At 45.3% G+C, this 24,533-nt stretch overlaps 1 protein-coding gene across 3 annotated transcripts in view; it reads right to left on the bottom strand.

Annotated features, from left to right (window-relative positions):
* ALMS1 (ALMS1 centrosome and basal body associated protein) overlaps positions 1-24,533 on the bottom strand; it is a 266,815-nt gene that overhangs the window by 62,518 nt on the left and 179,764 nt on the right. For all 3 annotated transcript variants that reach the window (XM_029594680.1, XM_029594673.1, XM_029594689.1), the window contains one exon: positions 4,048-4,218. In XM_029594680.1, the coding sequence (XP_029450540.1) occupies positions 4,048-4,218 (171 nt within the window). The remainder of the gene's footprint in view (positions 1-4,047; positions 4,219-24,533) is intronic.

Raw genomic sequence — 24,533 nt, 5'->3', positions numbered from 1 at the left:
AAATAACTACACCTTTTTTCTGTGCGTTAGGTCTGCGATAGCTGTGCGTTATGTCCAAAACGAGATTTATTGCAAATCGCGGTTCGGGAGGGAGTGGGGAGGAGAGAGAGCGAGAGAGCGCGCCTCTATGGAGATCACTTATAATTGAACTTTTTATACCACTATAAGAGGAGGCATTATGATCTTGGGGGTGACAGTTTTACAGAAAAAGAACAGATTTTTACACTTTGCTCTCTAACTAACTTGACTCAGCTAGGTAGAGAGAGAGCATCAAGCTAGGTACAGAGAACACAGTACAAATCTACTTCTCTCTCTCTCTCTTGCCAGCAGCCTGAACTGCCATTCACAATAAAATCCTTTTCAGCTGCTAATGTGACTGCGATAAATAAATCAGTGTACCATATGAAAATAACATGAGTTGCGATAATCTTATCGTGCATTGAGGTAAATACCTATGCGATGCAGTATCAGGAAAATTAGCCTAACCATGACTCTTTTTTATTTTATTTTTTTTAAATAATCGCTGGTACGATTTTTGCTATATTTATAGCAAAATGAGTAATCTAGGTCTAAGTTAGAAGACAAAGGTCTACTAGCTTTATTCCTCTTTCACATGACAGTCATGGTAACTTATAGACCCAATCTAAAGAGGTTAATAAGGTATTTTGAGAATTCGATTCTTCTTTGAATCAAAGTTCAGATGAAAGTATGGAAAAATGTGTAGAGTTCTTGCAAAATGTACATTTGCCAACAATATTGGTGCAGACATTACATACGTTTAATTCTCCAATCACAAAAAATGAGGTTCAATAGCAATAGCAGAAATGGCCAGTTTGAAGACTCCAGGCCCAGATAGCTTAGATGTTGGATTTTTTAAAACTCTGAAGGAGCATCTTGGAGGGGCTTTATGTGAGCTTTTCAATGTATTACCTACATATCCCTTGTCTTCCCTCTGTGCTTGGGGAAGCAATTATTACACTAATGCCCAAGAGTGGGAAAGACTTCTTATCCTGCTAGTTATAGGCCTATATCACATCTTAATTTGGATATCAAGCTGTATGCAAAGATTCTAGCCACTCGCTTACGATTTATAGTCAACTCTTTGATTTCTAAGGATCAAGTGGGTTTTGTGTGGACAGGAAGTCTACTATGAACTTTTGAAAAGTATTTCTAGCCCTAGAAGTTTGTTACCAAACATTGATATCAGACCCATTGCTAATTGAATGTGATGCTGAAAAGGCATTCAGTTGGGTCTCTTGAAAATTTTTAAAGTTGGTCTTATCAAAGTATGGTTTTCAAGGGCAATTTTTAGCGACAATTAATATTTTGATACACTAATTCCACTGTGAGATTGCTGACTAATGGATATTCTCTGAGGCTATCCTGCTGTTAAGGGAAATGAGACAAGGATGTCCATTATCACCTTTACTTTTCATCTTATCATTGGAACCTCTGGTGTATTTACTGAATTCAGCTGAGGGAGTTAAGGGTATTCCCCTGGGGAAGGGTGAGATGAAGACCTTATTGTTTGCAGATGAACTTTTATTACTGTTATCTGTTGCACATTCCCTTCTCCTGATAGCTTTAAACACCATAGCTCAATTTGGGCAAATATCTGGTTTCAAGCTTAATTTAGATAAGACTTAAGCTCTGGGCATTTTAGATGAGTTGTGGGGATCCTGGAGGGACTTTCCTTTCAAATGCAGTTGGGTACTCTTAAATATTTGGGCATACGTAGTTATAAAGATCCTAAGCAGTTGCATTTCTCTACTGTACCATCACTAATTAGAAAGTGTCAGAATTCTTTAGAGAGTTAGATGCACTTCCCGTTATCCTTGAAGGAAGATTAGCTCTTATCAAAATGGTAATATTGCCTAAAGTGTTGTACCTCATGCAGATGCTGTCTTTGTATTGGTCAAGATTTGACATTAGGAGGCTTGAATCTGCATGCACCCATTTTGTTTTTGGCGCAAAAAGTGGGCAAGAACATCTTTGTTGTAGTTGAAGTTGCCTAGAGAAGAGGGAGGTTTGGGATTCCCAAATTTTAGATTCTACAATTTGGCTAGCAATCTGAGGGTACTGGGAGACTGGTTAGTGGGTAACAGTGACAATGTGGAATTTGCTTTAGAAAATAAGGGTTTTTAAACAATAGATAAAGTTCTTAATTTATGCCAGACTGGGAGATCTTCTGGATACTATTCTAGGACAGGATATGATGCGTTTTGGGGTAAATTTTCAAACCTATGCGCGGGCGCGCACACATGTCCACCCGATTTAATAACATGTGCACGCAGGCGCGCTCATGTTATAAAATTGGGGGTCAGCGCGCACAAGGGGGTGCACACTAGTGCATCTTGTGTGCGCCAACGCCCTTCCCCCGTTCCCTTCCCCCTATTCTAACCTTCTCACCCTTCCCTTAGCCACACTCTAACCCCCTGACCTCTATCTTACCTTTTGCGCATGCCCAAGTTCTGCATGCCGGCAGCCTGCTGACATGCGATCCTCTGACAGCGGCAAATGCCCACTGTGCCAGAGGCCTCTGGCCCTGCCCTTTTTGTAAAACCACAGGACTCAGACATGTCCTGGGGCTTTACACGCATCGCCGGGCCTTTATAAAACAGACCCGGCGCGTGTAGGGCTTAAAATCTGGCCCTTTATGTGTAAAACGTGGAGATTGTTTAGAAGTAAACTTAGATTGTCTCCTACTGTATCTTATTGGCTGCCTATATGTAGCAATCCTAATTTCCCACCAGAATTAGATAATCCTCTCTTTCGACAGGAGTAGAAGATACAGTTTGGTTCTAGGTGATTTTATTGACAAAGTTTCACAGAATATTTACACTTTTGCTGAAAGTCAACAGCATTTAGGATTCACATAGTTTTATAGTTACCAAGTCTACAGATAGGACATTTCCCTTGATATCTCCTGCCTTAAGTAATCTAGATACACATAATGTTTTAGACATTTTAGCAGCAGTGTGGAAGACTGATTTGCATATTGATTTAGATTAAAATAGTATGGGACTTTGCTTCGCTTTAATGTGTAAGTCCACAGAAATAGTACTATACCGGGAGCTATAATTCCGTATTTTGCATCAAATAATAATTTCACTAGTGAGGGCTAAACATATGCATATTACTGATTCTGCCCATTGTAGGAAATGTTCTATCTCTATAGCTACGCTAGCATATTGTTTACAGGATTGTCCAAAGATTTCAGCTTTTTGGAATGCAGTTATTAATCTTTTGGCGGACATAACTCGAAAACCTATCTCCAATCAATGGTGGATTTGCTATATTACATCATATTACACGGGGACAAGATATGGGCAGAGCATATAAATATTTACTTATTAAAGCATGTTTGTTGGCTAAACAGTGCATTCTCATTCGAAGGTTAGATTTGGCTCCACCAGACATAGACATGTGGAAGACTCAATTGTTTGGGATGATGATTATGGAATATTGAACAGCAATTATACAGTTTTTCACCAACAGGTTAAATCCAAGGTTATGAGATTTTTTTCTTTTTCAGTTATCCTGATCTGCGATGATTTTTATATTATATATGAAGTTGGAGGGATGGGGAAGGGTTAGGTGAGTGGGTTGCTTATCAGGAAAGCAAAATGTGTCTGTATTTCCTTAATTGTTGCTATGTATGCAATATTGGGAACAAACAGTTATAAATTAAAAAAAAAAAACAAAGCATAGCTAGCCTATGCTTTGAGATACAAGCCTAGATTTCATAGCAGGCAGCACAATTTTTAACTGGTTCATCTATTTATTGCTTTAATAAGAATAACCCCCTTCCCCGCCTTCTCCCCCTGGGTCTCCAAATTAAAAAAAATATATAAAAGTCATGTCATCACAAGAACTGACCTGTGACAAAACTAGAAGGATGTGGGTATACCATGAACTCTTCCATCCCCCAGACTGTAGCTAGGACAAAATTACAAACTAATTGCGATACACTCTTTTCATATCCTGCTTCCCTTTGTAAAAAAGGGTTCTTTTCCATACTTGAAAGAAGGGAGATTCTATAGTCACCTGCCAGAGTTTCTTGTGATGTTTTCTCAAATTCTTCCCAGGCTCTCTTAGGCTCCACTCTTCGGCTGTAGATGCCTTCTTCGTGTTTAATGGTTATGATTTCTGAAACATCGCTGTCCCTTGAACCTAGTACTTCCACGGGAAAATATGGAGCAACAGCATCGTTTGATCCTACAGAAGAGAAAAACCCAGTGGTGTAGACATATAGGAAATACTTTATAGTGTTCATATTTTGCAATTTGCTTTTTTGTTCGTTTTTTCAATTATCTAGATGTTTTATTGATCCAGCAGCTTCCTTTTGATCCTTTGCATTCCTATTCTATAGGAACCACCTCAGACATTCTGATAAGCATGGATAATGGTTTCCTCCAGAACTTGGCATGTGTGCCCCTTTAGCCAATCAGTACATGTTGCTGCTGTACAACAACTGCAAATCCACAACCCCACCTCTCAATCCTCCTGGGGACAGTAGGCACTGCCTCTAGGATCTGAACCAAAGTCTCTACTCACAGCACTAATGCTAAGCAACTGGGCTGGCACCAATTTTCTGTAAGTTTTAAAAGTCCAGGCTCACAGTAGTGTCAATTTTTACTTTAGTCCAGATAGGCCATATCCATTGCACCATCCTCATCCACTGCTTTAGTCACCTCATCAAAGAACTTGATCACATTTGTTTCATAAGATCTCTTCCCCATGAAACCATGTAGTCTAAGGTCCTAGAATCCACTTGTACCATGCTATCCTTCAACTTTATTTCCATAACTTTGCCCACTAACAAAGATAGACTGGCAACCAAAATGATAAAGGGGATGGAATAGCTCCCCTATGAGGAAAGGCTGAAGAGGTTAGGGCTGTTCAGCTTGGAGAAGAGACGGCTGAGGGAGGATATGATAGAGGTCTTTAAGATCATGAGAGGTCTTGAACGAGTAGATGTGAAACGGTTATTTACACTTTCAGATAATAGAAGGACTAGGGGGCATTTCATGAAGTTAGCAAGTAGCACATTTAAGACTAATCAGAGAAAATCCTTTTTCACTCAAAGCACAATTAAGCTCTGGAACTTGTTGCCAGAGGATGTGCTTAGTGCAATTATTGTAGCTGGGTTCAAAAAAAGGTTTGGATAAGTTCTTGGAGAAGATGTCCATTAACTGCTATTAATCAAGTTTACTTAGGGAATAGCCACTGCTATTAATTGCATCAGTAGCATGGGATCTTCTTAGTGTTTGGATAATTGCCAGGTTCCTGTTGCCTGGTTTGGCCTCTGTTGGAAACAGGATGCTGGGCTTGATGGACCCTTGGTCTTACCCAGCATGGCAATTTCTTATGTTCTTATTTAAGTATGTATCAGTCAGTCTTGTGTTTAGAAATGTGAAGGCCTGGAAAAAAAACCAAAAAAACTTTGTTTTTTTTAGGGGGTTGCTACCTTTTATCTCCCCCCCCCCCTCCAAGACTAGAAGTGAAAAACTGGAAATTTTGAAAACTTTCCAATTCTTCCACTGCTAACCTTAAAAAAAAAAAAAAAAAGGTTTTTTCCCCCCAGGCCTTCCCATCTCTACCAGTTGCAGACTACAACTATCCATGTGATGTACTAGTAGAAGCAGCAGCTAGTGAGGTTCCCATGCTTTCCCATTAAAAAGATATTTTCTCAGTGCTATTCACTGGTTTTGTTTAAATTTTGAGAAGTCCACAAGAACTCAAAAAGCTGTTCAAAAAATGTTTTATTCATTTATGGAAACTAACATCTTTAATGGACATCTTGTGGACCTTTCAAGTTTTGTCCCAATCATTATTATTATTGTCTCTGCAATATACCAGTGATTTTGGGTTCCCACCTACATAGTTTGGCTAAATTTTGAGAAGGCCAAAAGAGCCTGTTAAGACATCAGTCCCAAGAATGTGGGCCATGTCTAGCAGGGCTCCTATGATGTCCAATTGAAGTGATGGGCTGAGATGGAACTTCGGGTAGTTGATGATGAACTCTAGTGATTCCAACACCTGAATGGTCAAACGCATGAATCTGATGGCCCCTGCCTGAGATGTGCTCTTGACGAAGCCAATTGTCCAGATAAGGGGAAACATGCACACTCAGCCTGTGGAGGTGCGCCGCCACCACAGTTAGGCATTTTGTGAAGATCCGTGGGGCTGATGCTAGCCCGAATGGAAACACCTGATACTGGAAGTGTTGTTTTCCCACCACAAATCAGAGATTTGTCCGGTGACTGGGGAAGATGTCGAAAAGAGTATACATGTCCTTGAGACTGATGGAGCATACCCAGTCCCCTTTTTGCAAAAGGGGGATCAAAGTGCTCAGACAAAAACCATCTTGAACTTTTCTTTTTTTTTTTTGACAAATCTGTTAAAGACTCTTACGGGTAGATTTTCAAAAAGCGCGATTTGGCGTACTTTTGTTGGCGCATCAGGCGCAAACAAAAGCACGCTGGATTTTAGTAGATACGCGCGTAGCCGCAAAAATCCTGGATCGGCGCGTGCAAGGCTACCGATTCCGTATAGCCGGCGAGCGCCGAGCCGCGCAGCCTACCTCCGTTCCCTCCGAGGCCGCTCCGAAATCGGAGCGGCCTTGGAGGGAACTTTCTTTTGCCCTCCCCTCACCTTCCCCTACCTAACCCACCCCCCCGGCCCTGTCTAAACCCCCCCCTTACCTTTGTCGGGGGATTTACGCCTCCCGGAGGGAGACGTAAATCCCCGCGCGCCATCGCGCCAGGACGCAACCTGGGGGCGGGTCTTGAGGGCGCAGCCACGCCCCTGGACCGCCCCGGGCCGTAACCACGCCCCCGGACCCGCCCCCGAAACGCTATGTCCCACCCCGAAAACGCCGCGTGATCGGGCCCGCCCCCGACACGCCCCCCTCGGAAAATCCCGGGACTTGCGCGAGTCCCGGGGCTCTGCGCGCGCCGGTAGGCCTATGTAAAATAGGTGCACCGGCGAGCAGGGCTCTTAAAATCCACCCCTTAGGTCTAGGATGGGATGGAGTCCTCCTGTTTTCTTTGGAATCAGAAGTACCTGGATTAAAATCCCCACCATCTTTGCCTTGGTGGAACAGGCTCGACTGTTCTGGCCATTAAGAGGGAAGAAAGCTCCATTAGGAACAACTCCTGATGCACTACCGACCCCAAAAAAGGATCAGAAGGCAATTTGGTGAGACATCCAATAAGTTCAGTTGGGACCCTTGGCAGATGATGGAAAGAACCCACTGGTCTGAGGTTAAACTGGGCCACTGGTTCATGGGATGTTCGATGTAAACCGATCTGATAAGGTATTTAACCTTGAAGGTCAGTATAGAAAAATGCTAAATAAATAAATAAATAAAATGACGAACTGCAGCCTGCCCCCAACCGGCAGATCCATCATCCCAGGTATAGGCAACAGGACTACTCTCCCTACGACCCAGTCAAAACCCCATTCCTGGAGTTGACCGAGACACTGACTGGGGCTTGGGGGCTTTCTGCTGCCTTGGACAGCAGCAGGATCCCTGATGTTGTTGACGGGAACGAGGGGGAGGAGGATAGTACTTCCTATGGTGAAAGAAAAACTTCCTCTGCCCCAATCTTGCTGACCTCGAAGCTGAGGAGAATGGGTCCGGAGTGTTGGCAGAGAGCTGTTGGAGGGCTTCCTGGAGGTCCCAGAGCTCGGTCTCTGTGTCCCTCACTCTTTCTCCGAAGAGATTATCCCACGTACATGACACATCAGTGAGTCATTCCTGTACCTTCGGTTGGAAATCTGAGGCCCACAGCCATGCCATTCTGCAGGCACCGATTCCCGCTGCAGAGACGCTCAATACAGTTTCAAAAACATTATCAGTCGTTCGGACCTCATGTTTTCCACACTCCAGGCCCTTATGAACCAGCAACATGAGGGTGTCCTGCTGCTGCTACCTACTGCACCTGCTTCCAAATGTCCCGTGAATTCTGGCTCATGTAGAACTGATAGGAAGCTATGCGGGCAATGAGCTTGGCTTCCTGAAACACCTTTCTCCCATCGCTCTGTGAACTTTCCCCAGGGGCGACAAGGAATGGGTCTGAGAACATATGGCTCTCTTGGGGGCGGATTCGACCACCATCGACTGTTGGTGCAGCTGTCGCTTATCGAATCCAACAGATTTCTGAACGAGGTAAACCCCCGTCAGCCTTATTTTTCACAGGAGGCACCGTGAGGGGGTGTTCCCAAAACCTCAGCAGCAACTCCTTAAGGATATCGTATTGGGACCACTACAATCTCCTTAGGAGGCTCCACAAAATGGAGGATCTCAAGAATTTTGTGTCTGGCATCCTCCTCCATCAGTAACTGAAATGGGATGGTCTCCACCATCACACTCACAAAACCTGCAAAGGTTAAGTCCTCTGGTGGAGACTTCCTTCGCTTTTCTGAAGAAAGGTCTGAGGGGAGACCCTCAGAGCCATCGAAGGCGTACTCCGCGATGTCATCCCCCAAGGTTCATAGGGACCCTCATCCTCAATGCAAGCAATAGGGGATAGGGCCCTAGATGCTCGGCCTTCGTTCAGAGGTGTAGGCACTGGCAGACTTGACAGAGGGCTGGAGGTCTCGGCATCTCAGCCAGCCTGGGTGAAGCTTCCTCCTCCAAGGAACAGGCAACAACCTCTATATCGGTAGGGGGAGGCTGCGATAAGTTCATTGAGCTTCTGAAATTGCAGTTCTAGGATGGATGGTACTGGTTCTGTCAGTGCCACAGGACCGATGCCCCACATCACCCACTTAATCGCCAGTTGGACTCGCTGCTCAAGCTCCTCCTTGAACATTGCCAATGCCAACAGCGACTGGGAGGAAGGAGGGGTGGCCAGATCCTCTTCAGACCCAAGAGGTGGATCAGTGACTGGCATCAGGACTGGTGAAGACCATCGCGGTCTCCCGGCACCGACAGAAGACTGGTGCTCCTTGCCGCGGGGTTGCTTCAGAGGCACCACAGCATGAGCTGCTGCAATCCCATACTTGGCACCGTGCATCAATGGGGACCAATATTGATGCTTCTTTGGCTTCTCTTGATGCTTCGCACAGTCCTTCCCTGGTGCTGAGGTCAATGACAAGGAACCTGACGTCCTCGGCCTGGAGGAGCCTGACAGTAATCAGTCTTTGGCACCCTTATCCGCTGATGACACTGACGAAACCAATGGTCCCGTCGAATTCGATGGCTCGATTTCCATCGGTGTGGCTCTGAGGTCCTTTGATGCCAATGGTTTGGTCTTCTCTAACCCGAAGAGTTGTTCCAACTTGTCGAGCTGAAGACAACATCACTTTGGGGTTAATCTGTGCAAATTTGTAGCAACCCCAGAGTCCCGTGAAGCCCCCAGAGAGAGGACACATACCTCATGGAGGTCTGTGATGGACATGGTCCTTGGCACGAGGGTATTGCCGGAAACCACATGTGGCCATGATGGGGTGAAATAAATGGGAAGCAATATCAAAATCAATGGCGGCGGGAGTCGATGGCCAGCAGGCACCAAAGCACCACAGATGTGGGGTAATTGAACGCAAAAGGAAACTTACAGACAAACGACGAAAACCCTGACTAGGAGCGCTATGGGAATGGACCAAGAGGAACCTGGCGTCAAATGCAGGCAAAAAAAAAAAAAATCCCAAAAAAGTGAAAAAGAGAGGTTTTCCAAAATAGGCCAAAAAGATCTCAGCAACTACAATGCTGCAGCTCCGCGGAAAAAGACAGACTGAAGAGGGACCCCACGTGGACACATGGTATAGGGCGTGCTGGGTATGCCCAGTGTGGCAAGTCAAAGTTCTAGAAACTTTGACATAAGTTTTCTGTATCGTGGTTCCATCTGATGATGTCACCCATCCTGCTTGTCCTCGGAGAAAAATACTTCTTTTTGGGCATATATTGTACTGTGTTTTCTGATTATTTCTCATGAGCTGGATAACTTTGCGGGTCAACTGTATGGGTAGGAGGTGTTATGTTATTCATTGGAAAGTTGGGTTAATAGATTTTTTTTTTTGTATTTAAACGGTTTTTATTAGGAACCAGCAATCAAAAGAATAAAATCAGTACAGAATGTAACGTGTGTGACTTGTAAGTAACAGAATGGCAATAAGCAATCCTCAACGAACAACAAGTCAAAAAGAACAACAACTGGCTCCATATTTTCCAGCAACAACACATAACCCCGCCCTCCCTCCCATAACCCACCCCCGACCAATGGGTTAATAGATTTTAATTCTAAACGATTTGAGGATAATACTGGATATAGAGAGAGCGCACTGTAGATTCACAGTCATGAAGATGAATTTTAGATATCTTTATCTTAAAAAGGCGTATTTTTGGCAATAGGCAAGCAATGATTTTCATAAGATAATTGATAATGGCAGGATCCAGGTTACATATACTATACTTTTTTTTTTTTTTTGCAAAATCATTTTTATTGTGAAGACATGGAATTCCACAATCACAGAGAGGTATACAAAAATGATACCAACAAGGTAACTTAAATGTAAGGGGAATTTCATTGCCAATTAAAAGAGTCAGAATATTTCAATTCTGCAAAAAAACCAAAATGCTCCGATAATGTTCTTATAGAAGATGTATTTTACCAAAGTAGAACATGAAAAATTGGGTAGATGGTCAATTAGCCAATGTTTTTCATAAGAACATAAGAAATTGCCATGCTGGATCAGACCAAGGGTCCATCAAGCCCAGCATCTTGTTTCTAACAGAGGCCAAACCAGGCCACAAGAACCTGGCAATTATCCAAACACTAAGAAGATCCCATGCTACTGATGCAATTAATAGCAGTGGCTATTCCCTAAGTAAACTTGATTAATAGCGTTAATGGACTTCTCCTCCAAGAACTTATCCAAACCTTTTTTGAACCCAGCTACACTAACTGCACTAACCACATCCTCTGGCAACAAATTCCAGAGCTTTATTGTGCGTTGAGTGAAAAAGAATTTTCTCCGATTAGTCTTAAATGTGCTACTTGCTAACTTCATGGAATGCCCCCTAGTCTTTCTATTATTCGAAAGTGTAAATAACCGAGTCACATCTACTCGTTCAAGACCTCTCATGATCTTAAAAACCTGTATCATATCCCCCCTCAGTATCTTATAATACTAAAAGTCAGTTGGAGTGTATCTTTATACACAAGTCAATACCCTTTATATTAAACAGATCCATTTAGGATTCTGAGGGAAGATTTGTTATTTTAGAAGGTAGCCTATTTGGGAGGAACAAGACGCTGCTTAACATATATGGTCCTAACTCTAAACATAATTTTTTTTTTTTGAATACCTATTTCCAAATTTGGCCAGATTCCATAGATTTAATATTAGGGGAAGACAAATATTTGTTTGAGTAATCAGTTGGATAGGACTTGTCTCTTGGAGCACTACACAAAATTCATACATTTAAATTAAAAGATGTTTGGAGGGAATGGAATCCTTCAGGGCAGGACTGTGTGTTCCATTCTTCTAGGCATAAGTCCTATAATAGAATATGATATATATAGTGAATTGTGATATATTACCCACTTTTATTTCTGATCACCATCCTATTTCCTTGATTATACAATCAGTGGACTTTAACAGAGGTAGAGGCAGATGCAATTAAACTTGTCCCTTCTGAAAACCATGATTATAGTGAAGGGGAGGCTCTAGATGATTTTGCTTATCGTTATCCTGTAGATCAATATAATTCAGTGCTAAAATCAGAAAGATTAAGGAGCTGGAAGCAAAACAAACAGGTTGGGCTGGAAAAGACATCATAAACTGACTATAGCAAATATCATAGAAGCATGTCAAATAAAGAGCACTGTGCTTCGCCAAAAAAACTTTTATGAGCATGGCAACAAATCTGGTTCATTGTTGGCCAATGTAGTAAAGGGAAGGCAGTCCAATTCCTTTATTGGTAGCATTAATAATCCACAGGGTATTTTATGTCATACATCTGCTGAAATTAATGAGTCATTCTGTGATTTCTATTTTTCATTATATTCTGTTCCTATTGGCGTGGATAATGAAAACATGCTTGATTACTTAGGCAGGGTAGAATTACCAGCTGTGCCAAGAGAGATGCAGGAGTCCCTGACGACACCAATTAACAGATTGAGAGATACACAAGACAATTATAGTACTTTCTTTGCAAAAAAAGCCCAGATGCAGATTAGGTTCCTTTGCATTTTTAGCAATAGGATTTGACGACCCAGGCAGTCGAAAAAGGTATGATAAGAATTTGGGGGGGGGGGAAGACGACAGTTTAGAGTAGGGCGGGAGGGGGGGGGAAGGTTAGGGGGAATGGAAGTTTCCTCACAGGCCGCTCTGATTTCGGAGCAGCCTGGGAGGGAATGGGGGAAGGCAGTGCGGCTTGGCACGCTCAAGGAGCACAATTGTGCACCCCCTTGCGCGCACCGACCACTGATTTTATAACATGCGCCCGCATGTGTTATAAAATCGGGTGTACATGTGTGCGCGCCTGCGCGCAGGTCTTAAAATCTACCCCTTTGGCTCTAAATAAAAATCTTAGAGCTACATTTATTACAAATGGAATTCAATCAAAACCCTTTTATATTTAGATGTGGCCAAGGCAAGGCTGGCCCTCTTTCTCCTTTGTTTGACCTTGCCCTTGAGCCCCTGGCACTGCTGTTTTGCAGTTCTTTGGAAGTTGTGGTCTTAAAATAAAGGAAATTCATGACAACCTCATACTGTATGCAGTGATGTGATCCTGTTTATAAATCAGGTTCACACTGATAAGGCTCCTGGGAGAATATAGTTCTTATTCAAGATATAAAATAAACTATTCCATTTACATTGAGGTACTGATTTCTTATATTTTTTTGTTCTTTTTTTCTTAGACTTGTGTTGGAAATTATCTTCAAGTGTATCTTGAAGTTATAATTTAAACTGAACTACTACAAATCACAAATTTGGAAGGTTGGACCTAGAGAGAGGTTGCCAGGGTGTTTACAAGATTTTTCTATAGCTCTGTTTTAAAGCAAGTAACTAGGAATGAGCATTTCTACAAATGTGAGACTTGTATAAATTAAATTACCTACCAGTATTAGATAAACTCAAACAAGATCTATTTAGGTGGCCCTCACTGTGATATCGTAACATAGTAAATGTCGGCAGTGAGGACCACCTAAATAGATTTTGTTTAAGTTTATTCAATGCTGATGGGCAATTTAATTTATATAGGGTATTAAATGTCACCCTCTGCAGATACCCCCATGCCTTCTGTTAATCGCAGTAACTGCTGCTCCATACAGGTTACCCCTATGCCTTCTGTTAGGGTACAATTTCTTTTGGGGTGGGTTAATTTGGTAAAGGTGATGGTTCTTCCAAAGCTGTTAAATCTATTTCAACAAGTTCCCTGCAATGTACCCAAAATAGTGTTTTATATATATAAAGATGCAAATGTCTTGTTTTATTGTGGAATCCCAAAGTACCAAATTTGCTACATTACAGCTGCCAAGAGCCTGTGGAAGTTACTTTAGATCATGATTTTTCGATGGAGCTGGGTTACTCTTGTAGAAGACGTATATGCAGCTTAAAATAGTAGATCAATTGTGATCTTATTTAGACTTTCAGGCATTAAGATTGGTGGTATCTGCCTTTTTTAAATTTAGATTTATATTCCGCTTTTAGCACTTTTTCAGTGCTTCAAAGTGGATTACATTCAGGTACTGTAGGTATTTCCCTATCCCCAGAGAGCTTACAATCCGAGGGGTAGATTTTAAAAGCCCTGCGCGCATAAATCCTGCCGGATTTAGAGGTACATTTTAAAAAAGAGCGCGCGCGCGAACAAAAGTACGTCGTATCTTATAAAATCCGGGGTTGGCGCGCGCAAGGGGGTGCACATTTGTGCAACTTGCGCGCGCTGCCCGTTCCCTCAGAGCCCTGCACGCACTGCCCGTTCCCTCAGAGGCCGCTCCGAAATCGGAGCGGCCTCAGAGGAAACTTTCCTTCCACCCCCCGCACCTTCCCCTCCCTTACCCACCCTCCCGGCCCTTTCTAAACCCCCCCTACCTTTATTCCAAAAGTTACTACTGCCTCCGGGCAGTAGTAACTTACGCGCGCCGGCCATCTTCTGGCGCGGCAGGCCCCGACACAGGCCGCTGTGTCGGGGCACTCGGCCACGCCCCCGGACCGCCCACAAGCCCCCCCCCCGAACACACCCTCGAACCGACACCACACCCCCTAGCCACACCCCCGACCGCCCCTTTTTGCAAGCCCCGGGACTTACGTGCGTCCCGGGGCTTGCGCGCGCCGCCGAGCCTATGCAAAATAGGCTCGGCGCGCGCAGGGGGGTTTTAAAAGGGTTAAGCGCGTACCCCTTTTAAAATCCGGCCCATTATTATAACAATGCAAGTGAAATAATCCAGAATTAAATGTAGAGGCAAATATTCTATGAAGAACTCCACTTCTGAAAATACTTATTCGTGCATGTACTTGGAATCTCCAATTTGTTGATACTGCCACCAGTTCACCTAGATTCTCCTGCACTTTGCAAAGAACTCGCACTGAAAAACTGCCAACAAAAAATAAGTGTAATTTCTATGGCATTAGTCAATTAGCTGTACTGGGACTGGTGCTTTTTAATATATTTATAAATGGGGAAAGGGGGACGACAAGTGAGGTGATCACATTTGCAGGCGATCCAAAATTATTCTGAGTTGTTAAATCACAAACAGATTGTGAAAAATTATAGGAGGATCTTGCGAGACTGAAAGACTGGACATCCAAATGGCAGATGAAATTTAATCTGGACAAGTGCAAATGGAAACACATAGGGAAAAATGTAACCCACACTTTAGTTACACAATGTTAAATTCCATATTAAGAGTTACCACCCAGGAAAAGGATCAGGGCATGATAGTGGATCATACTTTTAAATCCTCAGTTCAGAATGTGGTAGAGGTCAAAAAAGCAAAGAGGTTGAATTTAAAAGCATGCTTCTTGCAAAAAATGCCCACATACGTGCATATGTGAGCCGCATGTGAGCAACGCGGATTTTAAAAAGTTGCAAAGTGTGCATGTACATACCCATGCCCGCGTCATAAATAAGAGGGTGGAAAGGGAGCAGGGGGATGGCTGGAGCATGGGCGTTCTGGGGCAGGACCAACAATTACATGTATGACTCATTATTTTAAAACTGGAGAATGTGCATTGGCTTTTTATCTGCGTAACTTTAATACTGCTACTGATGGGCAGCAAGACCGTAGATCCCGAGTTTTAGAGCTTACAGGAAAGGGTGAGGGGCCTGGGTCAACTGGAGAGCCTGTAGGATGAAGAACCAGAGGGGTCTTGAAGACCTCAATATCAAGTGGAGAAACTGGTGGACTAATTGGAAAAAGTGGGTTGTCCCGTGTGTGAGCATGTTTTAAAATCTGCCTACATACTTGTGTAAAAGCCGGCAAAGTGCTAGGAAAGATATGCGAAGTCCGTTTTCTCGAGCAATATTTTAAGATTAAGTGCATATTTACGCGCGGGAGGTGTATTTTAATATATAGAATGAACCTCACTTACATCAATTATATTGATTAAACATCTTCTGAGTAGAAGTGATTCAGTTTCTACCACACATACTTAAGTACACACGGATTATGTTATTATATACTAATATTCATTCTTTATATTACAAGAGAGATTTTTTCAAAACTCCTTTAAAATATATACAATTTTATCATGAACACTGCTAGATAATGTAGGACTCAGTCTCAAATCAAGAATTGACTTATGACACTATTCAAATGTTTATCAAGTGCTCGGTCCCAGCTTCAGACCTCCAAAGGAAAAAAGTTAATGTGTGCAATGAATGTTAACAGAGGGCTGCAAGATGATAACCAAATGTTCAATGCCAAGGTACTTGTCTCTCCAATATAATGGTTTTCCGCAAAACCTATGGAAGAACCAGCATGAGAAATCTCCTTTCTTCATAAGCCATGTTTCTTGAAAATCATCAACATGTACATGTTTAGCAATCATGTATCAGAACAATATTGCTTTCAAATCACCATTAAAACTATAATAAAAAAGCAGAGTTGCTTACCTGTAAATAGGTGTTCTCCTGGGACAGCAGGATGATAGTCCTCACACATGGGTGACATCATCAGATGGAGCCCTGCATAGAAAACGTATGCCTCTACATGGGCACCCCACCCAGGGGGGATGCATTCGTGGTAAGGATAATTTGGGTAGGGGGAGTTTGGAAAGATATTCGCTGCATCAAATTCTAGAGAACGTGCCACCAGGACAAGGAGTCCTGGATGGACGGTTTGATACGGATGCGATCCTGAAGGTTCTGAGTAGCTTGTCGCCACTGTGACCTTAAGGTCCATTGGGCTCTGCACATGTGTAAGTGTGCCAAGGGAATGATATGGACGGTTGCGGCCATGTGACCCAGCAGCCTCAACATGTGCCGAGCTGAAACCTGCTGGCTCTGTTGATTTGCCTCCCCCCTGGACACCAAGGTGACCGCCCTGGAGCGCAGCAGGAAGACCTTTGCTTGAACTGTGTCTAGCGGGGCTCCTATGAAATCCAACTGAGGTGATGGGCTGAGGTGAAATTTCGGGTAATTGATGTCAAACCCTAGTGACTCCAGCACACAGATGGTTAAGTGCAAGGACAGATTTGCCCCTGCCCGAGAGGAGCTCTTGACCAGCTAATCGTCCAGTTAAGGGAAAACATGCACTCCCAGCCTGCGGAGGTTCGCCCGCACTACAGCCAGATACTTCCTAAAGACACATGGGGCAGATGCTAGCCTGAATGGCACCACTCTGCACTGGAAATGCTGTTTCCCCACCACAAATCTGAAATATTTCCTGTCACCTGGAAAGCTCTCTATGTGAGTGTATGCATCCTTTAAATCGAGGAGGCATAGCCAGTCCCCTTTTGCAGGAGGGGAATCAGGGTGCCCAGGGAAAGCAGAGTTGCTTACCTGTAACAGGTGTTCTCCCAGGACAGCAGGATGTTAGTCCTCACATGTGGGTGTCTGCTGTAAACTGTGAGGTTTGGGTGGACGCTTGGACACTGTGGCAGCTGACCTTGGCCACGGGGGGAAGTCCCGTGAGGGGCCACAGGTCAGGCTTAGCTCAGGACCCACAAACACAGAGTTTGATCTTTTATTAGACTGTGCAAGGAAGCCACCAGAGGTGGCAGTAGTGAGCAGCTGGAATAGCCCGGCAGGGCTGGTATCCCTCAGGCGCTGGAACAGCGACTCCTCCGGTAGCAGTGCTGTAGTGGAAAGAACTGAGAGAATGAGTACAGTGGAGAATATACAAGACCCCAGTATGTAGATCCCCAGGGTAGGGAGAGCAGACCCTCGAGGAGCGAGTATCTGAACCCTGAAAGCTGGGAGGTTTGCAGATGATGTACTCATGCAGCAGTTCCACAGAGATGGCACTGGGGCTGGAATGGAGGCAGGCCCTCGAGGAGCGAGTGCCTGGTTCCAGGGAACAGCTCTGAGGTGAAGATGGTAGTACTCACTGATGTTGAAGTTTAGCGAATCCTTCCAGGCAGAAGAGAAGGTAGGAGTAGGCAGCAAATCAGGGAACATGGGCCCTCGAGGAGCGAGTACCGGTTTCCTGATAGCGACCTGGAAAGCAAGTGAGGCCCCCGAGGAGCGGATACCCCGTTAACTTTAGAGAGTCCAATAGAGATTGGAGAGGCAGAGTAGCTGGGTATGGAGAGCGAATCCCATCCGTAGGATTCCCATAGGATTACCCTTGCTAACTCAAAGGCTAGCAAACAAGCCGGCCGGCCAATACAGTAAAAACGCGGGAGAGCCCGCTCTCCCGGCACGCGCACAGACCACTCTCCTGTGCGCGCGATTCTGTATTTAAATGAGGCCCGGCGGTAAAAACAGGCAAAAGGAGGCGCTAGGGACACTAGTGTGTCCCTAGCGCCTCCTTTTGGACCGGAGTGGCGGCTGTCAGCGGGTTTGACAGCCGACGCTCAATTTTGCCAGCGTCTGTTCTCGAACCTGCTGACAGCCAAGGGCTCGGAAACCGGATGCCGGCAAAATTGAGCGTCCGGTTTTCGACCCGACAGCCGCGGGCCGACTTCAAATGTTTTTGTTTTTTTTTTTACTGCTTTTCTGTGCACTTTCCCGGTGCCTGAAGAAATTAGTGCCTACCTTTGGGTAGGCGCTAATTTCTGAAAGGAAAATGTGCGGCTTGGCTGCACATTTTGTTTTCTGAATCGCGCGGGAATACCTAATAAGGCCATCAACATGCATTTGCATGTTGCGGGCGCTATTAGGTTCGGGGGATTGGACGCACTTTTTCGGCCCCTTACTGAATAAGGGATAACGCTAGCGTGTTGAAAATGCGCGTCCAATGGCGGATTAACAGTGCACTCCGGAGCGCACTGTAGTGTATCGGTCCGAGGGTAGGCCTTAAATATCCGGGCATCATGACATCAGCACAGGGGGACACCCCGGAGATTCACGCCAAGTAGGAAATAAAAAGAAGGGCTGCGCGGCGCGTGCGTCCTATGGTAGAAGCGGTGCATGGCAGGAGGCAGCGCCCAAGCCGGTCCGGGGATGCCGGAGAGGACGGCAAGCAGACGACGCGGTAGCCAGGCGTCCATCCGCAGCATAAAGAGGAGCAAACAAAGAGAGGTAGGCGGAGTGAAGCCGTCGGAAAGGGACGGTTGCAACAGTGACGTCACTGGACAGAGCCCTGGCAAGGAAAACTTTTCTGTCAAAGTTTCTAGAAAGCTTTGACTGACACTGGCACACATGCCCAGCATGCCATTATCCCTGTGTCCACAGGGGTCTCCCTTCAGTCTCGTTTGTAGCAAAAAATGCGAGCGAAAAATAAAATAATAAAACGTATGTGGACCCAACTCCGCGGGGTGGCGATTGGGTTCCGTGAGGACTAACATCCTGCTGTCCTGGGAGAACACCTGTTACAGGTAAGCAACTCTGCTTTCTCCCAGGACAAGCAGGATGGCAGTCCTCACATGTGGGTGATTAGCAAGCTACAGGCTGACTAGTATTACACTAGGCCAATAGCAGATAACCTGTGCACAGGCACAATAATTGGGGTGCTATTGGCAATGAGGAGGCAGCCTGACATCACAGCAGGTGATTGTAGAAGGAGTTGGGGTGTATAGTGAAAGGAAACATTCCAAGACAGATTGGCCAAGGCAGAGTCTTGATAGACTTTCATATGCAAGCAGTAGGGGGCTGCGAATGTGTGAAGAGAGTTACAAGTCGCAGCCTAGGAAATGTCAGCAACTGGTACTGAACGATAGTGTGGTACTGATGTTGTCATGTTCATTAGAGAATGTGCCTTCATTATCCCCTAGAGAGGAAAGCCTGCTTTTCATAGTAGAATTCGATACAGTCTGCTAGTCAGTTGGAGAGAATTTGTTTTCCCACTGGAACTCGCAGCTTGATTTTCTCAAAGAAGGAAAGAGCTGGGTGTGTTGTCTATTAAGTGCAGTGCAGTCTAGATAGAATGCAAGTGCATGCTTAAGGTCCAAGGTGTGGAAAATCCTCTCGCCCTCGTGAGAGAGAGGCCTTGGGAAAAATGGGCAGAGCATATACTGGGTAAAGTGAGAGGCTGCATCTACCTTAAGAAGAAAATTAGGGTGAGTACGGAGGACCACCCGGGCATGGAGGAACCTAGTGTCGGGTGAGTATGCAACAAGGCGTGCAACTCATTGACCCTTTTAGCAGAAGTGATGGCTACGAGGGAAAGGATTTCCTATGGTAGAATGTTAAAGTTATAAGAATGCAAAGGCTCCCACGGGAAACTCATGAGTCTTAAAGCACTACATGTAGGCCCTATTCTGCAACCAGTGATCATAGAGGAGGCTTAATCTGTAGAGAAGTCATGATAAGCCGACTCATAAGGACTTGAGCCGTTAATCGGGCATCCCCTCCTTCCAAGTGGTACGGTGAAAATGGAACTGAGGTGTACCTGTGCAGAGGATGTCTGGGGACCAGAATCCGAGGGGTATGCTAGATAGCCTAAGTGATGGAGTGGTGGAGAAAAAAAGGCTAATACCTTTTTAAGGACATCATCTGGTAAATCGTATCCATTTGGAATGGTAAGATTTACATGAGGAAGGCTGTCATGAAGGTAAAGTACCTGAGAACAGTGAGTCTGTGTTATGCAACTGACCCGTGGGCAGGTGAATTGGTTACTGGAGTGATAGATTGAGAAGTATGGGGAGCATACTTTTCAAGGCCAGGACGTGGTTATGAGAATCATTGGAAACCTGCCCTGCTGTAGCATCACCAGAGTTTTGGTTATGTGCGGTATCGGAAAGGCTTTTCCTTTCGTTGAAGGGCGAGGAAAGGCGTCCCTGGTAATGCATTTCGATGCATGTGTAGGGAGTAGAATCTATTGATTCTGTGGTTTGATTTGGACGCAGAGGTCAAAATTGGTTGACCTTAGTGCTAGAAGATTTTGCTCGCTATACATGGATTCAGAGACCATTTGTGAGGATGGAGACAACTATGGAGATGGTCTATCAGAGCGTTCGGTATGCCTATCAGATAAGAGGGCCGTAGATGCACGGAGTGAGCAAGAGCCCATGGCTAGAGCTGCACGGCCTCCTGGCAGAGCAGATAAGAGGCTGTGCATGTTTGTGTGTTGGAATACCACATTGCCACTATGCTGTCTGTCTGTATGCACAAAGGCTTGTGTCAGAGGCAGTATTTTAAGGCATAAAAAACAGAACGCATGGCTAGTAGCTCCAGGAAGTTTATGTAAAAATGTTCAGGGAGCGGAGTAGACATTTTGGGTTTGGAGGCTGTTGAAACAGAGCCTGTCCGACCATTGGTCTCAGGTGAGAGGACGAGCAGTAAAAGGTCTTTCTAGCATCTCTCCCTGCTATGCAAGAAACGCAGAGCGCTGTTGTAAGTCTTGCGGTGGGCTTGCCATTGAAGCACTGTCTGCTGGACCTTTTGCATGGCAGATCAATAGTGTATCCTGGACTTCGGGCCGCAAATCAGAGGCTGGAAGCCAGGTTACTGTCGAGTACAGTGACCCGTTACTGGCAACAGCAGGACGTTGCAAAGCAATCCCGTGTTGCTGGCAGAGAGGTTCCCTTGGTGTTGTGTCAAACATGGCTGGTAAATAGCAATATGTGACACCCATACGGTTCTTGGAAGATGTGACGACCTAGAACCTTTTGAGAATATCTGGCTTATTTTAGTGACAAGGTCTCGATGGGATCAGTGCTGAAGCGGACGATAAGTGCCCATCGCGGCAGAGGCTCAGAAGGATGAGTCGGTGGCGATGACTTAGGCTGTCTTTGATAGGTGTCACAAGGAGGCGGTGCCACGCCGGTGCAAATATCGATGGCTCCAGTGTTAGTAGGTTTTGGGAGGCATTGAGGACAGCCTGAAGAACATAAACGTCCGACTCAACTCTGTAAGCTGGTATGGTAGCGCAGTTACAGAGGAGACAGGCTAGGCGTTACTGGCACTTCCACATTCATTTGTGGTGGCTCAGTACCCGGCACCGATGTCGGTGGGGAACGCCTCGGGTACAGAGGAGCACAGGACTCGTGTAACGGGTCCGCTTCGCAACTGGCTCAATGGACATTGATGCCGGTGCGATATAAGTGCCGGCATCGAACATGGAATCCACGTCAGTGCTGGCTGTATCCCTCGGCGCTTAGCCCAGTCATTCTCCAGCCCCGAGTAAGAGGATTCGTACGGTGCTCAGCCCGGTCATTCTCAAGCACAGAGTAAGATGATTTCCTCGGTGCTCGGCCCGGTCATTCCCCAGCGCCGAGAAAGATGCCCTTGCTATGTCAGATGGCAATTGGTGATGGACTGTCACCGTGCCAGTACTGCTCCTGGTATTGTTTATTAACCAAGAAGTACATGGTGCTCTGGGGTTTAGAACACAGATTATTGAGCGTTTATTGTTTAGTCGAGGGTATTGATTAGGTGCTTCGGTAGGAGATACGGTATCGATAGTGGCATTGAAGGCATCGGCGAAGGCATTGATGGCATGGGTGAAGCACCGATGACATCGACGGAAGCACTGATAATATCAACGGAGGGATCAATGGAATCGACGAAGGTATTGATGGCATGGGTAAGATCGACGCGGGCATCGATGGCATGAATAGACTGGCATCGATTGCATCGACGTGGGCATTGATGGAATCGGCGTGATCGATGTTGGCATCGATGGCGGCATCGACGTGGGCATCGACGGAATCGATGCAGTCGATGGAGACAGACACAACATCGATGGGGGCATCGACGGTATCAAAAGAGGCATCGACAGCATGGATGAGGGTATCGAAGGAATCGACAGAGTCCATGATGAAATCGATGAGGGTATCGATGGCATCGACGGCGGCCCTGGCGGCAACGGTAACCGTGACGTCCCTATCCCTCTAGCCCCAAAGAACCCGGAGGAGGATCGCAGGAAGGACACTCACCGGTATTGTGGGGCTGACAGAGGGTGAAAACATAGGGAGAGAGAAGGCCGCAGTTCGGTTTGTAAGCTGAGGGAAACAGTTAGTGAGGTGACAGAAACCGACCGAAACACAGGGCATAATACTCACCGAGTGTCAATGAAATGTACGCGAAAGGAGACTCGTGTAGGGAAAAATTATTTGTGAAGTAAAATTTCAAGTATTTCCGTGAGGAAAAGTTGTGAGAAATTTCTCACAGAGCTCCTGAAAGCGATGCTAACTGCAGTGCAGAAAAAAGAAGACTGAAGGGAGAACACTGTGGACACAGGGATAATGGCATGCTGGGCATGCTCAGTGCACTCAGTGTGCCAGTGTCAGTCAAAGCTTTCTAGAAACTTTGACAGAAAATGTTTCTGTGACAGGGCTCCATCCAGTGACGTCACCCACCTGTGGGGACTACCATCCTGCTTGTCCTGGGAGAAGCCATCTTGTGCTTTTCTTTTCTTAGAAGCTTGTTCAAGGCCTTCAGGTACAGGATGGGACGAAGTCCCCCTGTTCTCTTTGGAATCAGGAAGCACCGAGAGCAAAATCCCTGCCCTCTTTGCTCTGGTGGGATAGGCTCAAATGCTCTGCCCATTAAGAGCGTAGAGAGCTCTTGTAAGAGTACCTCCTGATGTACTATCGGCCCCCAAAATGGGCACGGAGGAGAAATTGGCAGGACATCCAATAGGTTCAATCATTACTGTTGGTAGACGATGGACAGAACCCAGTGGTCTGAAGTTATACTGGGCCACTGATTTGCGAAGAACCATAGCCTGCCCCCGACCAGGAGGGTCTAACAACTTGGGTACTGGAGACTGGCTGATGCTCCCTGTGATCCAGCTAAAACCCTTCCCAAGATTTGGCTGGGGCTTGGGAGCTTGCTGCTGCCTGGGATGGCCACGAGAGCTCACCCTCTGGGAATGGGAGCCAGGGGCCAGAGGACAGGACTTCCTCTGGTGGTAGAAAGACTTTCTCTGTCCATGCCTCGCCAACCTCCTGGCTGAGGAAGGTGGGTCTGAAGTACTGGCGGAGAGTTGTTGGAGGGTCTCATGGTGATCCTGCAGCTGGGCCACTGCATCTCTCACTTTATCCATCCTTTATCTCCTGCTCATCACCTCTGAGAACAGCACCTTTTCACCAACACAAGACACACCAACAATCACACAAGTGAGAGACCTAGGAGTCCTAATTGACAATCGCCTGAATTTCAAAGCCACCATTAACAAAACAACCAAAGACTGTTTCTACCAACTACAGGTGCTGAAAAGAATTAGACCTCTTTTCCATGCCCAAGATTTCAGAACCATCCTGCAAGCAATCATTTTTTCAAAATTAGACTATTGTAACACCATCCTACTTGGTCTTCCCGCTTCTTATACTAAAACCGCTTCAGATGGTACAAAATACAGCTGCACGAATACTGACAAACTCCAGGAGAAGGGATCACATAACCCCCATCCTAAAGAGCCTCCATTGGTTACCTATACACTTTAGAATTATTTACAAGGCCATCCTTACCACATACAAAAATATCCACCTACTGGCTCCCATCGACATACAGATCCCTCTCCAACTACATAATTCAACAAGACCAACAAGAGATGCATACAAAGGATCGCTACAGGTACCACCGTCCAAATCTACCAGACACATCACACTAAGAGATCGGGCATTCTCTACAGCCATTCCACCGTTATGGAACTCCATCCCTTCAAACCTCAGACTTGAAACATGCATCTCAACCTTCAAAAAAAGACTAAAGACATGGATATTCACACAAGCATTCCCGGACTCAAACTGATCTACCTTCCACGCCAATCCTTACCTTCACATACACCATGACTAACCTTCTTGTTTGAATTTTATATTATTTTACACTATCGTTACATGTTTGAATTAATAACCTGTCCTTTCTCTTCTCTCTCTGCCAAGTTCTAATCTCCCTGTTATTTGTAACTGCCTTTTTCCGCACCATTGTTTTAGTTTGTTTACGATGCACACTTGTTTTAATGTGAACCAGCATGATGGGACTGCGTTCTCGAATGCCGGTATATAAAAACCCTAAATAAAATAAA

This window comes from Rhinatrema bivittatum, chromosome 1 (assembly GCF_901001135.1).
Source record: "Rhinatrema bivittatum chromosome 1, aRhiBiv1.1, whole genome shotgun sequence".
NCBI lineage: Eukaryota > Metazoa > Chordata > Amphibia > Gymnophiona > Rhinatrematidae > Rhinatrema > Rhinatrema bivittatum.
The sequence above is the reverse complement of the archived record's forward strand: the minus strand, read 5'-3'. Positions and strand labels throughout refer to the sequence as shown.